General features: G+C 45.3%; 1 protein-coding gene across 1 annotated transcript in view; it reads left to right on the forward strand.

Annotated features, from left to right (window-relative positions):
• The window catches only part of PTPRN2 (protein tyrosine phosphatase receptor type N2), a 914,532-nt gene that overhangs the window by 354,639 nt on the left and 541,460 nt on the right, over positions 1 to 18,433 (forward strand). The window contains exon 9 of the mRNA XM_040984210.1: positions 132 to 508. Within this exon, the coding sequence (XP_040840144.1) occupies positions 132 to 508 (377 nt within the window). The remainder of the gene's footprint in view (positions 1 to 131; positions 509 to 18,433) is intronic.

Genomic DNA, 18,433 nt, shown 5'->3' on the forward strand with positions numbered 1-18,433 from the left:
AGGTTATCTTTATTAATCGTTTTGATTCCAAGCTGCCTATACACATGATTTTCCTGAAGCTATCTCTTTAGTTGTGATGTTAGTCATCCTTTTCTCGGCGGTGTCATCTCATGGAATTTTTGTCCCACTAGGTCAATCGTTTGAGTGTCAAACTCGGTGACCTGTTGCAGGACCATGGATCTCAACTTGCTCCTGGAAGTCCCACCCTTGCGAAGCCATTCAAAACAGAGATGAAGAAATCAGAGGAGCCTGAGGCTTCCCTGTCTTCCGAAGAGGAGAATGCTGGGGTGGAAGATGTGAAAAGCCAGACTTACTCCAAAGACCTGCTCGAGATGCCGTATTCAGAACCCAGGCTTAGGCTCGAGGAGCCCCCAGACTGGACCCAAGGGCCTGTGAAGGAGGAGCAGAGTCTCCCAACCAGAGTGCGAGGACCCGCCAGTGACACTTTGCAGCTGGAGGTCAAGTCCTCAGAGGAAGACGAGTATGGCTACGTGGTGACGCAACACGAGTGAGTAGGAATTCTGCATTGAATCTCCTGATGACCTTAAATCCTTGCAGTGGGGGCAGGAAGGGGAGGGAAGGTTACTGTAAGGACACACTCTTATTCTTGGATGACTTTAACCAAAAATACCTGATGGGAACTTCCGGAGTCTCAGGTAGAGAAGGCAACTTGGAGCTCATCAGAAATCCCACTGCCCCACCTCCGCCAACCCCGACCCCCTCCCTGGTGATCCTGAACTGGACTTCAAGCTCAAAAGAAGGTTCCTGAGGGGCATTTAAAGCAAACTCAGACCAGGACAGACCAGACCAAAGCAAGCTCTTCCTGTGCTCTTTGGTCTTGTCCTCAACTGCTTTCCTTTCAAGGAGGCAGGTAGGGCTGAGATTTGCCCTTGAATGGCTTCTAGGGACAACTGTGTGTAGCGAAGTGGCGCATCTCAGGCAGGAAGGGGTTGTGCATGTCTGCAGATCTGTGCTGATTGTGTGTCTGTTAAAAGTTTAAAAGCTTTGTCTCCTTACATCAAAGTCGTACAAATATCAGGATATGACTCATCCTTCAGAGGGAGAAGCAAGCTTCCTGGCAACAGAGTGTTCTTCTCTCTCATTTTGATCTGAAGTTAATAAGGGAAAGAATTCAAACATGATGTACCCTACAAGTTACAAATGGCCCGTCCCTTTTCTTGGGTCATCTCACTAATGAATCTGACATTTGATGCCATGCTTTGTGAAACCATGGTAATTTCCTCAAGGCATGGGAGCCATATTTCAAGGAGAAGAGACTATCCGGCTGGCCTTATGAGCTCATGTGTGCACATGTGTATGTGGTTGTGTATAAGTAAGAATTTTGCACCTCGGTTATGATGCACATTTTCTTGAGCAGTTATTCCTGAGACGCAAAGTCTGCTGTGTTTCAGTGGTTACTCCCGGGGAACTCACAGCTCTCAACAAAACCCAATCTCTGACTCAGGCTAGTGGTTGCTGCACTGGGGACATCCCGTTTCATCAACAAGCGATAGTTTTAGAAATGGTTTGTCCTGCTCTCAAACCACAGACTGTGTGTCAAAAACAAATTAAAGTATAAGACTTTAAAGGTAATGATGGTCTTGTGTTCTGGGATAAGTTGTCAGTAGCTGGCACTTCAAGCTGACATCGGAATATGAACTCAGTTTTTCCCACAGCACGTTCCTCATTAGGCAGAGTCCACTCATTTCTCACCCCTGCTCAGATGGTGTGCTCTGTGGTGCTGTCCCTGTGCTAAACTCCTGGAGGGTGATTGCATCTTTCTGGTTGGGTTGTAGACAAGCACAGCAGGAATGCGGCTATGGCACAGATGGGAGACCTGTTGACTTATCCTGAGCACAAACCACAGTTGTCACCTGTTGTTATCAATAATGAGATGCTGTGTTGTGGGCTTTTCCCTTCTCTAGTGAACGTGTGTGTGTGGCGTATAGAGTGTAGGGTGTGGACATCTGTGTACATGGTCTGACATGTGTTAAGTCTGTGTGTCAGGCCTATGGTATCAGGTGTGCTGTGTATAGATGATGTGTGTGATATATGTTATGTGTTGTGTGGTTTGTGTGGGATGTAAATGTTATATGCTGTGTTATGTGTAATCTGTATGTTGGTTATTGTGTGTGCTGAGTATGTGGTGTATTTTCATGTGTGCTGTATGCAATGTAGGATGTGTTATGTCCGTTACATGTGTATGTTGTGCTAGTATTGTGTATATTTTGTACACTGTGGCATTGTATGTGCTGTGATGTATTGTTTGTGTTTTGTATGTATGCTTGAGCGTTGTGCTTTGTGGAGTTGTGAGTTGTAGGTTATGTGTGGTTTATGTGTAGCGTATCTTCATTTGTGGCTAAACTTCATGTGTGTGTTCTGGTATATATGTATTATAGGTGTTGTGTCTACTGTGTCTGTGTTCTATACACATGCTGTATATCTGTGGTGGGTTACACATGCACATTGTGTATTAAGTGCTTGTGTTGTTTTGGGTACAGTGAGTGTGGTCTCCCGTGGGGCTGCCTCTTACACTCTCCATTGCCCACACAAGGCCTCAATTCCCCTTGAAAGCAGATGCTGCCCCTTCTGTGTTGCAACTCTGGGGCTCAGTTTATCACACAGGAGAGATGAGAAGTGAAAAACGTGTTCTGATCTGTTTTGCAAAGATCTACTAATTTATTTGAAAGTCAGAGCTTCAGAGAGAAGGAGAGACATGGAGATTTTCTGTCTGCGCATGCACTCTCCAGGTGACCACAATGGCCAGCTCTGCTAAGCCAGGCTAACAGAGAGGAGTTTCTTCTAGGACTACTATGTGGATTATAGGGACCCAAGGACGCAGGCCAGCCTCCACTGCCTTTCTCAAGCTTTTAGCAGGAAGCTGGGTCAGAAATTGGTGCAGCCAGGACACCAATTGGTACCCATAAGGGATGTTGTCATTACAGATGGCATTTTTAGCTGCTATGCCACAAAACAAACTTCCTCTGGCCATTTTAAAGAATTCAAAATAGTGACCTTGATGTCAGACTGGAGAGTGACAGGTGGCTTGTGTAGTCTGTCTGAGAACCTTTCAGAAAAAAACAGTCTATACTAATCCATTGCTAACTGCAAGCAGTTAAAGAAAAAAAAAAGCATGTTATGTTATCTTCGCTGGTTTTTCCTTTTTTTCCATTGTTGCTTTAACTGGATGAGATACCTGGTGAAGATAATGTAGCATTGTATTGATAATTCTCACTGTCTTTTGCAAAGCAGAATGTACTGGAAGATTACGTTTCCCTCTCTTCCACAGAGAGATGGAGGAATGTGTACCTGTTATCAGATTAATCGATGATTTCTCATTCTCAGGAGCGAGCTTTCCTTGCACCCCGGCTTAGACTTTAATAGGTCAGCTATTAATTTACTAGAAGCAGATTCTTTGTTTGTCCTGTGAAGAGGAGGAGGCTCAGGCTTGTCACTGGTGTTGTCAGCCACAGAGGCTGTTTTTGCTGATGTCCATAGTACTGTGGCTTAACCTGGCCAGGCTTTGTTATCTGACAGAGAGGGTAATCCTTTGCCATTCATGCATTTATCCTCTCTACAAATTAAATAGATTATTCATGAGTTGAGGGAAGATAGGATATCTACCTTCAGCCCCCCAAGGATGATTCTGAAATTATTTTGTATTAGGAAGAAATCACAGGATGGATGTTGAGTTTTGGAGCAAACATACATGTCTTCCGTATACGAGACCTACACAGATGCACCTTTCTTTGCTTAACCAAGAAGTCCCCTTTTAAAGGGTGTGTTGTTTTTACTTGAAAGACATTTTTCAGAGGGAGGAGAGACACACACACATACACATAACAGAGAGAGACAGAGAGACAGACAGAGAGACAGAGAGTTTGAGATTCCATCCCCAAACGACTGTAATGGCCATAGCCAAGCTGATCTTAAATCAGGAACCAGAAATTTCTTCCAAGTCTTTCACATAGGTGCAGGGGCCTAAGCAGCTCTCCACCACTCTCCCAGGTTGTAAACAGGGAGCTTAATTGGAAGTGGAACAGCCTGGATGAGAGCCTATTTGGGATGCCAGTGCTGTGTGTGAAGGATTAACATGCCAGCCCCAAGGGGGGTATATTTCTAGACAAGGGTAATTTTGAATCAATGATAATGACTTCTTAGACGCAATATTCGTGTCCTCTAAGTATGGAAGTTAGAAGTGGAAGGAATGTGTTGTGTATTTGATATCAGAGAAGAGAAAAAATAATCACGTTGGAGAAGATCCTACATTGCCCTAGGGACAGAGCTGGCACAGCAGGTTGTGCAGGGAGAAAGGGCAACGCATCAACTGGTCAGGATTCCTTATGAACCCCTCCACCCTTCAGTGAAGTGCTTGGGATTCCCTCTGTATACTTTGAGGATGCCACTGAAACCCAGCTGCCAGGGCCATGGCTGTCTCCTCTGTGTTTGACGCTGCCCCATCTTGAAAGCAGAAGCAGCGGTGCCACCTCCCAGGATTTCTGGGGAGAGTGAAGGCCTGTGATGCTGTACCAGAGCCCAAGGTGTGGCCGAGAAACAGCCTTTGCCCATGGGCAGAGGACAAAGAGAGCACAGTTCCCCTACAGAAGAGGACTAAACAGACATCCACAGGAGAGGGATTGGGGAAGATGGAAGTGCTGAGCTCTCAGGGAAATGGTGACTGAGATGACCTCATCTGCCTCGGTGGCTTCCTGATGCTCCTAAGGCAGAGTTGATAGCTGTTTTTCTTCTTTCAGTGGTTCGTAGCGACAAAACCTTCTTCCACTGGAGAAGCCAGATGGTGAGGTTGCCAGTGGCATTTCCTTTCTCATGAGTATGTAGGTACTCAGGGCCTGACTAACTTTTTGAGCTCTTGTGTTCTGACAGTACTGCTGTGCATGAAGCCTGGAGACTGACATGAGGATGAGAGGGAGGATAACCTGCTTGTGCTCCCTCATTCTAAGTTAAAACCCAGCTCCAACGTACTTGTCTCTCCTGGGAGCCAGTGCATAGCAGGAGAGATGATGAGAAAGACTCTAACCCTGGCCCCACCCCTTAGGGTTGCAGCAGCTGAACCTGGGCTGTGGAGCCTGTCCTGCCCTGGTGCACGTGGCAGTCAAAGAGAAGGACAGATGTGAACCTCTGTGAAAGAAGAAGTGGGTGTAGATGGAAATCCTATCTGTGGTTTTCTGTGTTAACATCCTTGGGTGATCCGAAAGAAACCTTTGGGTATTGTGGATGGCTTCTCTGCATTGTGTGTTTCTGGTGCTTGGTAGAATCCCAGATGATGTGTCTGTTTTCTTAGAAAGCACAGCGATCTTCTCTGGATGGGAGCAATCTCCACATGGAATGGTCCCTGCTTAGTCACTAAGCATCTCTTCATTTGGCTTTATTAGGAAACTATCTTTGGCATGATGTTTTTAGAGAAGATTTGAGGTGGGGGGGGTAGTAAAATTTGTCTTGGTTGCTTATACATTAAGAGAGAAGTAGAAGGGCTGGCATTGTGTTGTAGCAAGTTAAGCCACCACCTGTGACACCAGCATCCCAGATGGATACAGGTTCAAATCCTGGCTGGTTTACTCTGAGCAGTTCCCCATTAATATGCCTGAGGAAGCAGTGCAGGATGGCCCAAGTGCTTGAGCCCCTGCATCCATGTAGCATGCTGAGAAGGAGCTCCTGGCTCCTGGCAGTGATCTGGCTCAGTCTTTGCATTGCAACCATTTGGGGGAGTGAAGCAACAGATGGAAAATTCTCTCTCCCACCCTCTTTCTCTATCCATCCCTCCCTCTCTCCCTTTCTGAATCTCTACCCTTCCAATAAATGTGTGAATCTTTAAACAAAAAGGCATTTAATTGGGGCAGTATTTGGCACAGTAGTTAAGATAGCAGAAGTTGAGACATCTGCATCATGTACCAGGGTGCTTCCTGCAAATCCTGGATCCCCGACTTGCAATCCAACTTCATGCTAATGTGTCCCTTGCAAGGTAGTAACTAATGACTCAAGGCCTTGGGCCCCTGTCACCCACATGGGAGATCCAAATGTAGTTCCACCATCCTGGCTTCCATGTGGTCCAGCCTGGCTGTTGGGCATTTGGGTGTGGTGGTGCTGCTGGGGGTGAATGAGTGGATGAGAGCACTCTCTCTGCCTATCCAATGAATTGGAAATAAAGTTTTAAAAATTCCATCAGCCCAAACTCAGTTTCTTTCACATCCTGGCCATCCTCCTCACTCCTCTGCCATCACCTGTGCCCATCGTATGGTTAGATGTCAAAGACTTTACAGTCTTGCTTTTGTTTGACTTGATGTTGGATCATCCCCTGGGCTTCTCATGCTCCCATAGAATCTGTTTCTAGTTCTTTATAGTGGGAGATTTTCAATATACACAAAAGTGAGATGGGGACATCTTTAACAACCTTACCTCTACCTCGCTATTTTACCTCCCATTCAGCTTCAGAACAAATCCCAGTTATATGATCCTATAAATATGTATGAAGTATAGCTAAAATATAAGGATTAGTTTTAATATACCACAGTGCCATTATCATGCCTAATAATAATCTGTTAGCATTGTCAAATAGCTAGTCTGTGTTCAAATTTCCAATTGTCACATCAGTGTCAGAGTTGTGATTTATTTCACTTGGATTTCAGATCTGCATGTGAATAAATCCCACATGTTCAAAGTGGCTGATTTGTCTTTAAAGACTCATCCCCTGACGTGATGGGCTGGATTCTGGTGTCATCTGTTTGTTAGAACTGTGCAACTGAGGGATATTTCAAGCCTGGCCAGTCTCTGTGATGGTGGCAAGTGAAATGTCAAAGGGCAAGAAAGTGAAGACATGATGGACGTTAAGTTGTCTTAAGAGCCAGCATTGTGATGCAATGGAATAAGCCACTACTTGGAGTGCCCCGTCTTGTGTCAGAGTGCTGGCTCTGGTTCAGGCTCTTCTTCTTCCAGTTCCACTTTACTCTGATGCACCTGGAAAGGCTGTAGACAATGGCCTAAGTGCCTTGATCCTTGCCACCATGCGTGAGATCTGGATAGAATCCTGCCATGGCTGTTGTGGGTGTGCGAGGAGTGAACCAGTAGATGAAAAAATCTCCATCTGCTTCTTTCTGCCTCTGTCTTGTCTTCTTTGTGTCACTCTGCATTTTAAACAAACAAACAAGCAAATCTTTTACTAAGTTGTTAAATACAACAATTGTCATCTATTGATTTTCCAGCAGGGAAGAATTGATGGTTACTAGCAATTTACTAATAACAGGCTGTGACCCAGTGGTTTCTGAGTTAAGTTGACTGTCTAGCCACCCAGAGAAATGTTGCGGACCGTGCCATGTTAAGAAGGAACCTTTTCCTGTCTCTGCACTTGATGCTGGGCACACAGTCCCTTCAACTGTGACAAAGGGGAGTGAAGCAGGCAGGCAGGGAAGGAAGAGTTAGAACGGTTCACTTCTGAGCGTGTGAGCCAAGGGGCTTCAAGTGCTCTCATTACTCCAGGATTGTTTAGAGAAGCTAGGTGGCCTGAGGTTTCTCAGCAGTTCACACAGCTGGTAGGAGGGTTTGAGGGGTCCTAATGTTGAGACCCAGGACGGCAGCAAGGTGGGCCCTATCTAGACAGCCAAGTTTGACATCGTATTCCATCACCATTCAGGGATATTTGCTTTCTTCTTCAGTAATGCCATGAAACCCCCTGGCAGAACAATCCCCAGGTGACTTTCATAGCCCAACTACTGTAGCGGATTTTTTAAAAGGATATGTCTGTGTAGTTGTACGTCAGTGCTACAGAGAGAGAGAGAAAGAGAGAGTCTTCCATCTGTTGGTTGTAACGTGAGGTATTGTGTGCTGTTTTGTTTATGTATATATGTGATGTACGGTGTATGGTAAGTGTGTGGATATTTATGTATGTGTGCAGTGTGTGTGTGTAGGCATGTGATGGGGACAAACTGCTGCAAGGTCCCAATGCAGAGAGAAGTGGGAATGGGAAGTGTGAAGAGAGCCCCAGAGGGACACAGCCAGTTGTCTCCCATGGGAGGGCTGTGTAGGTGTACACCTGTGTGTGCAAGAGGCTCAGGAACCACGGTGGGGGTTAGAGGGAGCAAGTGGTGAAAGGAAAGTGAGCCAGGGACCCCTCAAACGAGTCGTGAACACACCCTCATGACCCACTGTTCCAGAGGAGAAACTCCAGTCCACCTGCTCTCTGGCTGTCTCCAAGCTTAGTACACGTATCCCAGCCTTCTGGTTAATTCTCACTTGTCCTGTCCTTCCAGAGAAGCCTGTCCATGCCCACATCCACTCCCGCCCTCCATCCCTGGTGAGCTCTGGCAGCCTGCGCCCTGCAACCGAGGGCTCTCCCTGATTTCTCAGTGGGAACAAACTAGTGAGAGGAAGGCCTTGTAGTTCACAGTTCTACTATGTGATGTCAGAGACCCCCTCCTCATTCCCAGAGGTGGGAAGGGGCGTAAGATCCCAGTAGCCTCTCTGGAAACTCTCTATGTAGGTATTTGATATTTAATGTAGAAAAGCCCCTCATGGTGGTGGTCTCATCCCCATGGTTACTTTCCTGCTGTTGCATATGTCATGTCCAGTCCCCCAGGGATCACAGTGTTCGGAAAGCCACTCCATAGCCCGCACAGCACACCTTCTAGAAAGGTTATGCTTTGGACACAGCGCACTTGGATTTTGATTATGCTATTGGCATTATTTTTCTTCATCTGGTGTTAATAGAAAACAGCCTCATCATGACCTTGTGACCAAGAAGCTGTGAGGGTCCAACTGTTTTCCTGGGCTGTGTAAGAGGATGGTGGTCGGCAGCCCCTTATTTGTCTAGCATAGTTATCCCTGACTCATCCATGCATCAGCGCATTCCTTGCAGGGTGTGGGTAGTGCCCCATGGAGATCTGCAGGGCAGCACTGAGCTTTGTGAGGATACCACTGACCAGAGGACATTGTCACTTCTCATGATGGGCTTCCCATCGAGGAAACAATTACCAGGACTTTAGATTTTTTCCCATTTTTCTTGTGAAGCAGATCCCCAGCAGCAGGCTCATTCAGAAGATTGAGCGGTAGCATTAAAAGATTTCAGAAACAAACTGCTGCGTTTCAGGGCTGAAATGCATTAGGGAACAGACACTATCTTTAGCCTAGAAAGCCCTTTCACTGCTTCCCACCTGAGTGTGGAGCAAGGCCTCCCAGGCACTCCCAGCTCTGACCCTTACTAGCGCAAAGTGCAAGGGCCTATTTCTCTTCCAGTGTATTATTGGATGTCCAGGTAATCAGGGTGACAGCTGCCACACACAGACAGATAAAATTGCACATGTGGTATTCTTCCATTGATTTTTGAGATTAACTCCAACTGCTTTCTAAGGAAGTTCAGACCATGTAATGACAGATGATGGCTGTGTATTTTAAAAATAAAATAGACATAACTGCATGCTCATTTTGAGCACACAATCAGCACCATCTTATTTGCCCGGTTTATTGAATGTAGCCACTATTGCCATCAGGCATTTGCCCTCCCTGCTTGGAGCTGTACCAACTTGTGGTGGTGAGGCAGGAACGGGGATGATTACACACAACCACGGTTGTTACAATTAGCAATGTCGAGTTTGTGGGGGCAAGGGGTTCGTGCTCTGAGCTGGTGAACTTCAGCATGAGCTTCAAGGCTCTTTTCAATGATCTTGCTGTGAACGATAAGATTGAGCACCTGTATTGTGGGACTGGAGGAATGTAGGGCCAGGAGATAGTCATGAAAGTTATTGTGGGCACAGGGCCTCCTGATGAAGCCATTCTCTGTTTCACTCCATACCCCTCTGACGTAAACCAAGGTAGGAATAGAATTCACAGGATTTGGTTTGGGAACTTGGTTGAGGTTCAGTGTGGGGGTTTTAGATTTCAGAGGCACAAAAGAAGGGTAAGATGGGTTTGTGTTCTTGAGGAGTTTGTGTTTGTGGAAGGACACAGGATTCACTTATATGAAATAGAGCATAGTCCAGAACCTTTTAAACTAAGTGGTAGCCGAGTGGATCTGATCAATCCTACAAGAAATTTCCAGAAGAGAATCTTCCAGGCCCAGGTAGTTACAATTGATAGGCTCTTGTTGAGTAGCCAGAATTTAGGACAGACATGCAAAGTATTGTGGGTCAATGTAGCAGATGAGATGAAACTGGGAGTATAAATGGAAAGAGGTGACGTAGGAGGAGAGGGAACCAGACTGGAATGTCAGGGTAGCCCAGGCAGTGCAGCTGCAGAAATGAATGTCATCAACACGGCTGCCATTGACTTGAGGGTTCACACGAATGCGTGTGTGCACAGTGTACATGTTCCATTGTCTTTTCTAGGCATGTCCAAGGGTGTGTCCCCCATGTGCATGTAGGGGAGAGGGTGCGCACCTGAGGAATCCTCTGTTTCCCTGAAGGAACTGTTCCCCTTTACCTTGGAGATTTTCTTGGTGTGTATGGAGGTGCACCCCGAGGGGTCCCTTGGTATCTTCTCGGGTGTCTCCTCTTTTAGCCAACATGGGATGATTTCTCTATCATCCTCATCACAAGGGCACAACTCCAGGGTGAAGCCTCTTTTGAGACCATGTGACTGAGGGAAACCACCCAGACGTCTATGCCTATGGCTTGCACACCTGGGAACCCACCTGATCTTGTCCTGACAACCTTAGATTGTTGATGGGTTAATGTGTGGGCATAGCATGTTCCAAGTACAAACACAAAGGAAGGTGCTTCTGGGCCTGACCTCTTGACCGTCCCAGGAGAGATGTGCCATACAAGGATCTTGTTCACTGGGTTCAATCTGAAGCTCTTGCCCCTACTGTCTCGCCAAGATGGCATTCGGTCTCAGCTTGTCACCCACATCACTGCCTGCTGCCACTCCAGTGAAATCATGTTCATTCCATGGCTGCAGTGCATGTATCTGCCATCAGGCTCAGGCAGTGAAGGTGAAGCACAGTGATATAAAACGGAGTTGTACACATGTGACATGCTCAGCGGACTTGAGGCCAGTGGTAGGAGGAAGTAATGTTTTTTGCTGGAGCCTAAATCTCTCCACTGATTCCCTCTCTGGGGCCCCTCAGGAGCCAAGAGATTTGTGGCAGAAGTGAACCACACACAACAGTGATGTTTAAGGGGCCAGAGTGCTGGGTCCACTGGCAAATCTTTGGTCTGCAAGTATCAACACCCCATTCATGTCCCGACTGCTCCACCTTCGCTCCAGCTCCCTGCTTGTGGCTTGGGAAGAGAACGGAAGGTGGCCCAAAGCCTTGGGTCCCTGCACCCATGTGAGAGACCTGGGAAAGGCTCCTGATTCCTGGCTTTGAGTCAGCTCAGCTCCAGTCATTGTAGCCATTTGGAGGGTGGACCAGTGGATGGAAGCTCTTTCTTTCTTTCATTCTCTCAACAAATCTGCTTTTCCAATTAAATAGATCTCTTTTTTAAAAAGGCTAATTACAAGTTAGGGATGGGGAATGAATCTAATAGGGTCTGGGCATTTGGTCATTTGGCTGGTGCCTGTGTCCACCTATGGCTGGCCTTTACCCCATCATCCCTGAATCCAGCCTGTTACACCTTGATACCTCATCCAAGAGCATGCCCTGTTGCCCTGTGCTGGATGCTGGGTGTGAATCTGGGCTGAGACATTCCTTCAAGGCCTGCTGGCTGATCACTGTGGAACATGCCTGGGATCACCCCGAGCACACAGAGCCAGTGTGGACCCTTCTCAGCTTCATCATATCCAACCAAGGGGCAGGTGGGACTGACAAGGGACAAGATGGATGGGAAGAGAGACCTCATCCCCAAAGTCCTCTTACAAGGAGTCAAATACCATGTATCTTATCCATATGGGGCATGAACAAATGTGGGGAATGCTGGGTATCCAATGTGTTGTGCTTACAGCTGTGTGGTCTTGGTAGTCACCCAAACCTTGAGCCATTGTTTTAGCCCTGTGAAGAAAGGATGGTTGCATGCCTATACTGGAAGGATGGAATGTGACTTAACAAGCAGAGATGAGCATCTTCTCAAATCCACAGGGGAGTTTTGTGATATCTCTAAGCGCTTGCAGTTTCATGGGGATTTCTTCCTTTACTCCTTAAGTTGATCTGATTTGTCCTGACAGAAAATTCCGGAACTCTCCCTCAGCAATCCCACTAATGCCTGGCCTGTGTTTCTGAGTTGAAGATGCTGAGACCTTTTTCATGTCTGTCCCCTGGTCCTCAAGGTAGTCCCCTTGGTTTCAATGACAGACTCACAAAAGACCCCACCGAGATCATTATCCACTGTCTCGATTATCCCAACTCTGCCGTGATCCCTTGTTGAAGGGACCCAAGGCAGGTGTTTGATTCCCCGTTACCCACTTCTTTCTCCAACACTCTGACCTCTGGAGAGCCTTTTCCTGTCTCACACTGAGCCTGCTCAGTCACTGTCCTCGGGCCATCCACTGTTGCAGCAGCTTGAAGCTGCGTGGAAAGTCGGTGCTTCTCCTTGAACATTGCTTCCCGCGTCTCCAGGAGGAGTCTCATTCACTGCCAGGCAGAAAACGAATATCTGAGACACGCAGGTCAAGGACCAACAGCTGGGGTCACTTTTATTTTCCCCTTTACAGGGCAGTTGATTACTTTTCAATTGTAAAATTAGGCAGAAAGTGACTGTGGGACAGCCTTGGATACAGAATCTGCCAAAAGCTTTGCTTCGAGACACGGGGTGCAGAAAGGGGCACTCCTGGGAATCTAAGGAGGAACCCAGATCAATTTTTTCATGAAGCCTTGCGTGAGAAGTGTTTGGATGAAGCTGTGTAGCACTGTCAGCGATGTGTTTGCCTTGAATGTGGAAATTGGTTAAATGTCAACCTGCTTTTGCATACATTGCTTGCTGTGATTTTTTTTTCTCTTGTGTTTTTACTGCTTTAAATGTACATAACTCAAAATTTGCCATCATATGCATTTTTAGGCCTATGGTTCAATGGTACTAAATTCGTCCATAATGTGATGTGACCATCACTGCCATGCGTACCCGGGACTTCATCTTCCCCTCCCCATCAGGCACTAACTCCCACCATGCTGCTTTGTCTCTGTGCTTTTTACACTGAATAGTCTTGGCAACCTTGTCCAAAAGCATTTGACCATCTATGAGGGTTTATTTCAGGGTTCTGTTCTGTTTCATTGGTCCATATGTCTGCATTTGCGCAGTACCACACTCAAAAAAAAAATTATTGTAATTTTATAGAATGCCTTAGAAACAGGATGCGTGAGTCTCCAGCTTTGTTCTTCTCTTTCCTTTTGGGGTGTTTGTTTATGTGAAAAGCTGAGTTAAAGAAGTATGTTGCCTCTGCTGGCTCACTTCCCAGATAGTTTCAGTAGTCAGGAATGAGCCAGTCTAAAGTCAGGAGCCAGGAATTCTGTCCTGGTCTCCCATGTGGGTGACAGAGGCCCAGGTACTCAGGCTGCCTTCCCCTTGCATTAACAGCAAGCTGGATCAGGAGTGGAATGGCATCACTTAAACTGGAACTCCAGTATGGGATGCCAACAACGCAAGCTGTAGTTTACAGCTTGTTCTGTTTTTCAAGATTGCCTAAGCTATTGGGGTCTCTATAGAGGTTTCTTTCTACTTCTGAAAAGAAAATGTTTCTGGGATTTTTAAAGGGATTGCATTGAATCTGTGCGTTGCTTTGGGTAGTGTCTGCAAGCTGAAGAATATGAAATCTTCCCATGCATGAACATTGCCATGTTTCCAGTTATTTATGTGTTCTTTAGTTTCTTTCAGCAGTATTTTGCAATTGCATAAGCCTTTCACCTCCTTCTTTAAATAATTCCCTAAGTGTTTTATTCCTTTTGGTGCTATTCAAATGATTTGTTTTTGCAATTTCCTTTTCATATTTTTTATTTAGTATATAGAAATGTAACTGATTTTTTTTGTACTGACTTTGTTTATATGTTGACACTTCGCTGAATTTATCCATTAGTTCTAATAGGTGTGTGTGTGTGTGTGTGTGTGTGTGTGTGTGTGTGTGTGTGTGATATGTGTGTTTAAAATCATTAGGGTTTCTGGGGTCCACTTTGTGACACAACAGATTAAGTCTCCACTTGTAATTCCAGCATCCCATATGGATGCCCATTGAGCTCTGTTTCCAAACCAGCTCTTTGCTGCTGTGCCTGGGAAGGCAGCAAAAGCTGGCCCAAGTCCTTGAACCCCTGTAACCATGTAGGAGCTGTGGATGAAACTCATGGATATTGGCTTTGGCTTGGCACAGCCCAGGCTGTTGCAGTCCTTTGTGGGGTAAACCAGCTTTTCTCTCTTTCCGTATCTCTCCCTCTCTAAAGTCTGAAAAAGGAATTGTTAGTATGTCTACTTAAAGATTGCTTCCTTATTTGAATGTCTTTATTTTTTGCTTTAATGAATATGGGTTAAATGGTCACTACTTTGTTGACTAGAATGGTGGAGGTGGGCATCCTTGCCCTGTTTCTGATCATAGAGGAAAGGTTTTCAGTCTTTTACCCTTGAGGATAGCACTTCTTCTGTGTTTTTCATATATGGTTTTTATTGAGAAAATTCCCTTCAATTCTTAGTTTTTTGTGTGTTTTTGTTTTGAAAGAATACTGAACATTGTGACTTTTTCCCCCTGCTTTAATTGATAGGATTATGTGTTGTTTCTTTTTTCCTTCCGCCCTGTTTATGTGATGTATTACATTGCTTTTTGTATATTGAACATCGTTAAACTCCATTTGATCATTGGGTGTAGCACTTTTAAATAAATTGCTGAACTTGATTGTTGTTGTGCTAAGCATTTTGGAATGAATGTTCCTGATGGATCCTGGTCTCTAGTCTACTTGCTTCAAAGAATGACCTGGGAAGCAGTGCCTCCTTGTTTTTCTAAGGACTGTTACTATTTGTTCCTTCAATGTTTGGTGGGGTCACCAGTAAGATCATCAGACCCAGGGCCCCTTCAGGTCAGGACAGAGCTGAATATTGACTCAATTGGTATAACAGAGATCTCTTCAGAATTTATATCTTTAGTGTAGTCTCAATATGGTTTGAGTTTGCAGATTTCTGTCAATTTCTCCGAGGTAGTCCCTAATTGTTGGCATACAGTTCTGCATTGTATTTTTCTGCAAACCTTTTTATGACTGTCAAAGCAGTGATCAATGTCTCCGTTTCAGTTTCTGATTTTTGTAATTTTTTTTCTTTTTTCTTAGTCTGCATAGCTAGTGATTCTTAGATTTTATTGGTCATTTTAAAAAGCTTGCAGTTTCACTCTTTCTCTGTTGCTTTTCTCCTCTCTAATAAATTATCTCTTGTAATATTCATTATCTCCCTCTCTCTACTAGCTTTGAGATACTTTGTTCTCATTTCCCTGGTTCATTATACTACACAACTAAGATATTGATTTGAGATAATTATTTTTTTAGATATAAGCATTTGCAACTATACATGTCCCCCTTTATTACCACTTTTATTGAATCCAGTAAGTTCAAATATTTTTATTTTCATTTTTCCGTAAGCATTTCTTATTTTTCATTTGATATCTTCTTGGTTCTAATATATTTGTTGTTTAAAGGTAAATCTTGTAATTTTCACACGTTTGTGAATTTCTAGGGTTTTTTTTTTTTAAGAATTATTTGATAGAGAGAAAAGAAGAGTGAGAGAGGAGCAGGGAGTTCCTTTTGCAGTCCTGGGCCAGGTCAAGCTGCCGGTTAGCAACTCCATCTATCTGGGTCTCCCACATAGCAGAGATTGAACTCCTTGAGTTATCTCAAGCTACCTCCAAAGAGGGATGTAAGCTTCAGTAGAGAGAGGAACCAGGATTCAAACCTGGTCTGTCTGGAAGGAAATGGGAGGGCCCCCAAGCAGCAGTTTATCTGCTGTACCAAATGCCAAGCCTGCAATCTGGCTTTTGTCACCGATTCTAACTTTATCCTTTGGTGGAAAAGAAAATATTTGTATGCTATCTATCATTTTACATCTGTTAGGGACTCATTTGTGGCCTAGTAAGTGGTCTAACCCAGGAAACGGTTCATGTACAGTCGGTGAGAACATGGTTGCTTTTGCTGAGCAGTGTGCTGTGTATGTCTAGGCTTGCTTGGCTTCTTGTGATAATATCTCTGTTTTCTCACTATTTCTGTCTAGATAGTCTGCTCATGACTGAGAATGAGACATTCCCAACAGAATGATTTTGTTTCTTACCAGTCCGTTCATATTTGCTTTACACATTTTGTTGTGTAGGTGTATACATATGTTTAATTTCAACATCTTCTCACTATATTGAAACGTTTATCAGTTTTTAATGCTTTATTCTATTGTAACCTTTTTACACTTGATGTCTATTTTGTTTGATGACAGTATAGCTATCCTGCTCTCTTTTGGCTGTTATTTGTATTTGAACATTTTAATCCATCCTTGTGTGTGAACCACTTTTCTTTTTGGATATTAAGTTTCTTGTGGTTACTGAACCTGGAACAGAGCCTAGCTGGTCCAGACCTCTGGGGATAACCACTGAGCAGTGAGGAAGACCCATTTCCTGTTGGCCCAGTCACTTATTTACTTAGATACTTTTTGTTGTCCATTATGTTCCGGGTCCAGCAAGGGACAGGTTACAAGTGCAATGACGCTCACTTACGAGAGTAAAGGGTAAAGGGGGTATAGAACTCTGGCCCAGGAGAGTGCCACCAACAGAGCCCTGCCCTGTTAGATGGCCATGCCACTTGAGTCTTACAATGACGCTTTGTGCTGTTGACACTCTTTCTTGAGTAAGTGCTCCTGGATTTGGCATCAACTAACCAACCAACCAGCACCTTGTGTTGGTTGGCTTTTCCTTTACTTTAGCTAGGATGCCAGAGAGGAGCATCTTGGGGTTGGGGGAGAAGGTTTGTTTTGGCTTACAATTTGGAGGTTCACAGTATACGATCTGGCATCTGGTGAGGCCAGAGGAGAAGCAGGGAGCGCACTCTGCTTGTAGAACTAACCCTTTGGAGATCAGTCCCTTCTGAGATATGCCCCCTAGTGAGTTAGGGATCTTCCACTAGGCCCACTTCCCTGACTTCAAAGTTAGACTAAGTGTGTGCCCATAACCTATCAACTCATTAACTCTCAACACTGGCATAAAGGTTGGCACTAGTTTGTGGTGCAGAATCCTATTCAAGCAGTTAACATTCCACTCTAGCTCCTTGAAACTTATGCCCTTCTCATATACACTATATCATCATTTTACCCCCTGAGGCCCAAAGTCTTATCTCAGTCCAACATGAAGTCAAAACTCCAGAGTCCATTGTTTTCTCTGACACTCCAGGCAAATTCCGTTAGCCGCATATCTCCTGTGGGGTAAGCACAGAGAATGCTTTCTCATTCCGAAAGGGAGAGGCAGGAAATAGGATTAATTGGGCCAAAATAAGAAAGCCATCAGGATGGACATCAAATCTTGAAGTTCTGTGTCTAGCGCCCTGGGCATACTGTAGTACTGGCTTGACTCCCCATGACTTAACCACCTGCCCTAACAGCTGTGCTGGTCACAGTCCACTATACAGTTCTCACAGGTCAGAGTTTCATCTCTGCTGCACTACTAGATGTTTCCTGATGTAAGGATTCTTCTGTAGCAGCTCTGACCCCACATTTCTGTTTGGCACTGCCCTAGTGGAGGCCATTTGAAAAGACCCTGCCGTGAAACCAGTGTCTGAGCCCCTAGTTTTTCAGATCACCTTTTGAAGTCTGTGTAGGCACCCCCATGTCTCCAGGGCTGGGTTGATTTTTGCCCACCTGGCTGCTTTCTGAGACTGTATGCTGGTATCTGTGGCTGTCCCAGACTTCCCTGGGACACTGCTTGTAGCTTTCCTTAGCAGGTGTCTGGTGATGGTGGCGTCTCTGTTTTCACAGGATCTCCTTTATTGCTCCTCTCGCACAGATTTGCTATGCATTATTCCACACGTGTACTCAAACCCTATGGCATAGCTTGGCTGGACTCATCTGTTTTCTTTTGGAATGCTAGTGACAGCTGCTGTGACCCTGTAACACATGCACTCCTCACACCTGCAAAACCAGCCTCATGTGATCATGCAAAGGCCTGGACCAGGACCCACCAGAGTCAGGGCTTCAGTGGTCTCTGAGACCTTGGCCAGAAAGCCAGGATCCAGAGCTGGCCCTGAGGTTTCAGGGAACAGTTCTGTCCTTCTAGACCCCTGGGCTCGATGGGAGAAGCAGCAGTAAGATCTCTGAAATTCCTTTTGGGTCTTTCTCCTTTGTCTTATAGAACCTTGTAGGCTTTTGTTAGCAAATCCAACCCTGGGGTCAACTATCTCTGCATTTTCTCTCCACCTAAGAACAGCCAGGGCTGGAATGCTCCCTAGTCTCCTGAAACACATCTGCAGGGTTGCACCGGGTAAAATCTCGGGTGTAGGTTGACATCACTGCCTGAGACTGGGAGAATGCATGCTTGCTTGTCTTTCTGTTGCTGGTGA

This window comes from Ochotona curzoniae, unplaced genomic scaffold, assembly GCF_017591425.1.
Source record: "Ochotona curzoniae isolate NIBS_2020 unplaced genomic scaffold, NIBS_Ocur_1.0 contig_4105, whole genome shotgun sequence".
NCBI classification, from domain to species: domain Eukaryota; kingdom Metazoa; phylum Chordata; class Mammalia; order Lagomorpha; family Ochotonidae; genus Ochotona; species Ochotona curzoniae.